We start from the raw sequence: 8,110 nt of genomic DNA, 5'->3' as shown, positions 1-8,110 counted from the left end.
AAATTTATATTTAATTATGTTAATAATTTAAATTTATTTTTATATAATCACTTTATAACTCTTTATAACTATATATCATGATTTAGCCGATCGATCAGTCTGAATTCTCATCGCATCGTACTTGGAATTATTATTATTATTATTATTTTTTTTTTATTACGGATGCAATAAAATGAAGTAATTATAATTGGATATATATTTATCGTAGGATTTACATGTCATGATCATAACTAGCTATATATTTTATTAATGAATCTACCTCGAAGATGTCGAGACTTTAAATTGCACATAATTATTTATCATTTTTAAAATATAATATTTAATGCTAATGTTATAACTTTGAATTATAAGATGATAAATATAAGTACTGAGATTAATATTTAATTAATAGAATTAATAATGTTGGTGACAGATTAATACGCATGCACATGGCGCCATAAGTAATACCCAATATTCATTCAGATAATTAATTAATTGCATGCCCAGGTGATCATCGGCCTATTTAATTGGAATCGAGGTGGGTCATCACTCATCTGCATGTACTAACCATGTAAGGGTTTAATAAAAGCATTTTGTGATGATTGGTGGAGTTAATAGCCTTTGAACCTACCTCGCGCGCATCGATCGATCCCCAAATATATTTATACCTAATTATTAATAACCCATGAATATGTATGCATGAGACAAGACCTACCACCTTAGTTAGCAATTATGATCATTTCATAATTACGTACGACGTTATTAGTTTGATAGTGATTTCATGTCGCGATCAAAGAGTTATGTTAACTTACCAAAAAAGTGCTGATGATCAAGAAGTATATATATATATATATATATATATATATATATATATATATATATATATATAAAGCTCGGCCTTCGTCCCAAGTTCCAAACCTTTAGCTTCTCGATCGTGCATGCGATCGAATGATCATTTGGTGTTAAAATACATGAATGAATCATGACGCGTATTACCTACATATGATACATGATATATCTATACCCTAGCTACATATCATGATGCTTAATTGTCTTCTCAATCCTGTTTGAAACAAGGCATTAATTAACATGCGTGCAAATATATCCAAAAGGCTTATCCCTGAGATTAATATTGATGATCATGCAATATGATCAGTACGTACTAGTTATACGCGAGTAGACAACTTTAAAGTAATTCAATATATATATATATATATATATATATATATATACACACACATAAATATATTATGTGTAATTTTACTTATAACCGTGAAGTGTGTAAATATTACGTAATTGTTTTGAAAAATAATGAGATCCATTATTAATTTTTTTTTTTTCATGCGGGTCTCATATTTTATTAATTTTTTTTAAAGAAATTACACGACGATTATATAATTCATGATTGTAAATATATTTTCTCATATATGATTACTTTTACGGCCATTCATGACATGGAAGAAGGCAGCGTGCATCCATCCAATATTGCATCGAAGCCACCAGTTCCTTAATTTTATGGTTTTAAATTTATGTGCGATTTTGATAGTAAGTTGAGATGAGATAAATTGATATGAAAATTAAATAAAATATTGTTAGAATATTATTTTTAATATTATTATTATTTTAAAAATTAAAAAAATTAAATTATTTATCATATTTTATTTAAAAATTTAAAAAAATTATAATAATGAAATGAAACATTTCTACTGTTCAAACGGAAACATAGTCGCTTGGTTGATCGGAGGGGATTGCCAATTTGTGTACTCAACATGTCTTTTTTTTTTATATATAAAAAAAAAAGAATAAAAAAAGGAAGACATGTTGGCCTATATATATCCGTGGCTATTTAAATATATCCACTACAAATTTTACTTTGCGAGTTTCATGAGACAACTTTATTTTTGTAGTTGGAAACTTTTAGTAGCATATAAATTGCAATATTTAATTGGTGAGGTGCAGTACATCGATCTATATATATACATACACGGCCATGCACCTTTCATTTCTAATAAAATATTCTTCAAGTCTTCAACTATATATAATATTACACAGTGTGTTTCCCCGTGTTTCTTTTGACTCGATGGTGAAAATCATGAATCGCGATTTTCTGAGACTTTTTTCATGTATTCTTCAACGAACGAACGAACGAACGAACGAGCAAGAGAACCCATGATGAAATGAACACATTAATTAAATTATTAATTATACTAAGAAAATTTTATACAGTATACTATTTTATCACTTTCATCTCATTATAATAAATAATTTACATTTCATACAGTTAGATGAAAAGAAGATGAGTATTAAATATAACATTACTCTCATCTCAGAATGTCGACGTTGTACGTACGATTCCCAATTTACCGACAATTACACCGACGATCGAATCCGGTCCTGACTCCTCACCTAACATTTTTAATTTTAGACCAACAAGAATATTAATTAGCTACTACGTACGTACATGCATATATATATATATATATAATAGAGTCTCCACGTAAGCAACCATGCATAATTAATTACGATCGATCAGCTTGAAATGAGCTAATAATAAACTTCGATCGATCTACAGTATAATGGTAATTTTAGGGACAAACCCTCAATATTAATTATGTTCTTTTTCCTTCCTGATCTCATTATATATATAGATATAATTATAAAAGCTCAATTAATTAATTAGCTAGTCTAGTTCCTTTCTTAATTTTTGGCTAAGTAAATGCATGCAGCCAACGACTAGCTTAATTCTGAAAAGCTTATTCATACACACAAGAAGCTAATTAGAGAGTTAGGCGCTAGCTAGCACTAAACCCTGACCGGCCCCCAAACAGAAGTATCCTATATCAAATAATAGCAGATACTAGCTAGGACGCTTAATTAAGCTTTCACCCTAGGCATGATCATAGCCTTGAGAGGGTCCTTCATCACAACAGTAAAAGCAAAAGTTTCTGTCGGGTCGGGTGGGGCTCCGGGAACAGGTAGCCACTTGAAAGCATGCACCATCCTAGCCAGCAACAGATTCACATGCAGCGTGCCCAGCGTCATCGCCGGACAAATCCTCCTCCCGGCACCGAATGGCACCATCCTCACGCTCCTCGTTCCGGTCACGTCCACGTCAACCCCGTCACCGTCTAAGAACCTCTCCGGTCGAAACTCGTCCGGATCTTTCCACATACTCGGATCCTCAGTCAGCCATGCCGTGTAGAATTCCACGCTCGCGTCCTCCGGTATCGTGTACCCGCCGAGCTTGGTCTCCTTTGTCGCCGCGTGCGATAGCACGAAATGGCTCGGTGGGTGACGCCTGAACGTTTCTTTGACCACTGCCCCGAGATAACTCATCTTCTCTACGTCACTCTCGTTCACCACACCGTCTCTCCCAACATGTTCAACTATTTCCTTGTATAGCTTCTCTTGAATCTCTTGGTTCAGAACCAAGCGAAGCAGCGCCCACTCCGCAGTCGTAGCGCTCGTGTCCGTCCCGGCATTGATTACTTCAGAGCACAACGTCACAAGCTCTTCTTCTCCTAACTTGCCTCGTCCCGGCACTTCCAAATCAAAAAGCGAGTCTATATAGGCAGCTCCAATGGGGCTAGCCATCTCCGGGCCACCATCAGCACTAGGTTTTCCACCGCTCTTCACGAAAGCCCTTCTCCTCCTTATCAGTGGAACCAAACACTCCAGCTGTTTCTTTCTCAGCTCTTTAGCGTATTTCAGGTGCTTGCGGAACAACGGAGTGAACACGGGCAAGAAGTCGGGAAGCTTTGGTAGGGTCACCAACATTACTTCCTTTAGTATGCTTTCGATCTTCTTAATCTCATCTTCAGAGATTTTCGCGCCGAAGCAAAGACATATTAGGACGCTGCATATAGTGAGCCTGCAGTTGCTCATCACCTCGACGAAGCCTTGCTCCGAAGCCTCTCTCTGGAGCCTTTTCTCGTGGTTTTCGAGCGCCCATTTCCTTATCCAACTGCACTGCTTTATTCTCATCGGGTTTATTAGCTCGGTCACGAAATTTCTGCGTAATGTCCTCCAGAGAGGCCCATACTCGGCAGAGTTGATGGCGCATTTACCGACGCTGAAAAATAGCCGGATCGGCGAGTCAGCCGGCCTGCTGGCAAATTCCGGGCCTCTCTGTACTAGGGCTTCGTGGATGAGCTCGGAGCTGGTGACAATCACGAGCGTGCGTTGGCCCATTTGCATGGTGAAGATTGGGCCATATTTCTCACGTAAATCACGCACGACAAAGATGAATGGACGGCGCTGGAGGACGACTTGGCCGAGGTTTCCCAGAATCGGCCAGCCCGGAGGGCCCGGCGGTAGGTTTTTGGACCCACCGCCGGTGACGGACCAGTATCTCCACCAGAAACAGAGAAAGATTAGACCTAAGAAGATGACGAAGAGATCCAAGAACTCCATTCTTAGCGGAGAGATCAAAAGGAGGAACTTAATGATCTGGTACATATATAGAATAAGGTGGTAAAGGGATGGATAGTATTATATAGATCAAGGAGAAGTGGGCTGGGTGGTTGTGCGTGAATGAATTTGGTGTATGAAACCAGCTCGTCGTATTAAATTTTAAATCAGATGCATTGATTACCTTGAAATCAAATATGCACCAGTGATTTATGGGACTGTTCATTTGTTGCTGAGATTGCGTCGCTGCACCCGATTATTTTAGGTCTTTTGGTTTTTTCGCGAACTGTTGACTTCACAGGGTTTTGGAATTCGGAAAAGAAAAAAATGTTTAGACAACTGCAATAATTATAAAGGAATTATATAAAAATAATTTTATAAACTTAGTATCTAATTTGTTAGATTTATTATATAATAAAAATAATTTTATAATTTAATAAATCATGACATAAAATCATAGTAATTTATAAAATTATTTTTATATAATGGTTAAAATATTTCTCATATTTATTAGTCCATATTTATGAGGCCGTGAATAACTAAGAATGGAGGTGGGCGGATAGGTGGCTCGAGGTGGGGTTCGTCGTGGTTGAGATTCCATTATAGCGTACCAGGCCAATTAAGAGCTAGGTGGGTAAAATATATATATATATATATATAGAAAGAAGCAAAAAAAGTGAGAAATATTCTCATACCAACTGAGGTGTAGAATATTAATGGCGGAGTCACGATATTTATAAATAATGTACGTCTTGTATTGAGACAAAAATTATAATACTACTCATCGTTCATTTAACTAAATATTTCCGAACTTAATTCCATCATGGCAAGTTTCATATCCGTGCATCCTCCCAAGGTCCGATCTCGAACATATATAAATCATGAATATAATTTATAATATCTTTGCAGATACAAATATTAAAAATCATGTCTGCAGGACCTAAAGGAAGCATTAATTTGTAATATTTAAGATTTGTTACGTACATACAATTTGTGGAAAGGCACAAGTAATGGTGAGAATTTGTCTATTTGTTTGCACAGTACTGAACCTTTAAATGCATTCTGATATACGAGCTGAACTATATATGTACACAAAAAAGTGAAAAATATCAATTAAATTACATTTTGTACATGAAATTGCGCCCTAGCCTGTCATTAATTTATATTTCTTGAGAGTTTATAGGGTTGCCATCACAGAGATATTTATGAATATTGCTAGCTGATTCGATTCGGGGCGTGAGCCAGTACTGATTAGCTGTTGATTGCTAAACACAATATAAAAGCCATTCTAATGTCATTAGACAAAGTGATCCGATATGATCATGATCTGCCCAAGTCATCTTGTTAGTGATTATATCCCTTGTCGACCTTTTAACGAATCCTTTCTGATCTAAATTACATGAAAGATCTAATCCAACGCCATGCATTATGTCGAACCCGGCCCGCAACGTACGGGACTTTCTCAAATTGTTGACGTTGCATGATTTCAATCACGGGGATCGTGCATGCATGCATTGCTCTACGTCCTCTCACGGGGTTGGCAGTTTGATTGATCTATTGGAGGAGCAAAGTCTCGTGCACCACAGGCCATGAATAATTGGTTCGCTTCCTGTGACATTAATATTATTTGATGCTATCGATCTATAGATCATGCTGCATGCTAGTCAATATTGCTTAATTATCTCCGCTATCTATTTCTTTGGTTTTCATCCTGCATTTTCCCCAGCACAAAAATAAAACCGAATATTTTGCTGCAGTAACATACCGATCATCCTGGGTTCAATCAAGTAGCCAGTGCGGGCGACACGGCTGGTTGGGAAGATGAGCTAGAAATTTACGAAACCTTGACTTTAAGCTGACAGAGGCGAAGATCAAGTCGTTTTACATTGTACATACTTCTCCAATTGGTGTTCTGAAAACTTTTTCCTGATCAGCAGAGCATGAGACTGAGATTTGTATCCACGTGTTGCCGACAGTGGTGCAAAGTCCAGAACCACGGCCATGGACCATTGCCTATACAGAGTCAAGAGTCAAGAGTCAAGAGGTTCATGAATGGTCTGCAATATTCTGCATGCAGTCTGTACTCTGTTATCCGTATGCTTAAAAAGACATTCAGCTACTAAAAAATTAAGATTTAGAGGGATAAACAGTCAAATTAAGGAGCTGAATCCTGACATAAAATTAAGGATGGTTTATGAGAGAGAAGAAAATCTTGGAATGGACGTTCTCGAATCCCTTTGATCTATATTTTCTTTCTGATAAATAAACGAAGATGGGTAATTAAGTCTATAATATTGGAAAAAGTGTAATTATCAAATACCGTTTTTACATGTTAGAGAATAGAGGGTCATGAGATGAGCTGCAGAGGCAGCCTGAAAGCATTTACTAATTAATTTTCATTTTTTTTTTCTTCGAAAACTTTACTACAGTCATCCAGTTTTGGCAGTGATCACTTTTTTTCCCCTTTAAAAAATAATAATTCGAAACCCTACGTCTATACTTCTATGGACCACTAGCAGAATTATAGTCTTGCCGCACTGCATTTATTGTGGTTTTGCCAACTCGAGTCCCCTTCTCTAAGAAGTCTGGACTGGCACATTAATGTTGCCAGTGGGCGTTACAGTACGTCCCTCCTGGCCATCAGCTTCCAGTCTTCCAGATCTGGCACATTAATTTTCTCAGCAGGTGAGTATGGTGGCCTGGTCTGGGTAACCCTGCATTGCAAATGTTTTTTAAAACAATAATGCCGCCATTGCTAGTCATCTTTTTTATCATATATATAATAATATATATAATAACATTTTTTTTTGGGTAAGTTAAGCGGATGGATTTATAATCAAGGCATCCATTAGCAAATTAGACTAATTAATTTCCCCAATAGCAAAGCAGGTAATTGCCTCGGATATAATATATATATTAATTATAAAAAAAAATTTACAAAAAAAGTATTATAAGCATATTTGATACGTTTTTATATTATAAAATTATTTTTATTATACAATAAATCCAGCCGTAATATTAGAAAAACTCAAACGATCGAGTGAACTAATTATGTTCAAAGTCCACACGTTAGTTCAATCAGATGATTTAGGACATGAATGAGTTTGGTGGCACGCGTATAATAAGTAGAAATAGTCTCAAGGGAACAACATAGAACATACAAATAGCCAACAAAATGTTGAGCCAAAAAAAATAAAAAAAGCCAACAAAATGTTTCTAACAGCCAACAAAAAGTGCAATTTGCACTACGCCGGGCAGATTTGGACGGCATAGTTCTAACCTGTATATATATATTTATCAATAATGATTAGTTGTTCGAATCTGTACGTATTCTAAGTGTACCGATCAGTATATTCGACCTCAGTTTGGATAAACAAATATTCCTCTCTCATCGTATTTTATCATTATAATTTTAAATATTTAATTTTTAAATTATTAATCTTATCTTAATTTAAAATTTATTTATACATGAGACTCACAACAACTCAATATCTCTTTATATGCGAGATAAACTTTTTTAAACTTCTCATAAATTTATTTAAACTCATATTAATAAATATTTAAATACATCTAAACTCATTTTAGACAAATTTTACAAAATTTACTCTATTATCTCAATTTATTTTTATGTATAAAAAATTTAATTTATATCAATTCGCTGCTTACATAAATACAAACAAACCAAAGAGATTATTTATTTATAGGTAGGGATGTAACGTGT

General features: G+C 35.5%; 1 protein-coding gene across 1 annotated transcript; it reads right to left on the bottom strand.

Moving 5' to 3' along the window:
• Nucleotides 1–2,651: 2,651 nt before the first annotated feature.
• LOC121266231 (cytochrome P450 77A1) lies at nucleotides 2,652–4,603 on the bottom strand. Its single transcript, XM_041170002.1, has one exon. It carries the CDS (start codon nucleotides 4,435–4,437, stop codon nucleotides 2,854–2,856), a length of 1,584 nt encoding a protein of 527 aa, XP_041025936.1. The 5' UTR covers nucleotides 4,438–4,603; the 3' UTR covers nucleotides 2,652–2,853.
• Nucleotides 4,604–8,110: the final 3,507 nt, after the last annotated feature.

Source organism: Juglans microcarpa x Juglans regia, chromosome 5D, assembly GCF_004785595.1.
Source record: "Juglans microcarpa x Juglans regia isolate MS1-56 chromosome 5D, Jm3101_v1.0, whole genome shotgun sequence".
Lineage (NCBI taxonomy): Eukaryota > Viridiplantae > Streptophyta > Magnoliopsida > Fagales > Juglandaceae > Juglans > Juglans microcarpa x Juglans regia.
The sequence above is the reverse complement of the archived record's forward strand: the minus strand, read 5'-3'. Positions and strand labels throughout refer to the sequence as shown.

What these genes read in the sequence shown, in the direction of transcription:
- LOC121266231 (XM_041170002.1), bottom strand. Translation starts at nt 4,437, where the DNA reads ATGTACCAGATCATTAAGTTCCTCCTTTTGATCTCTCCGCTAAGAATG.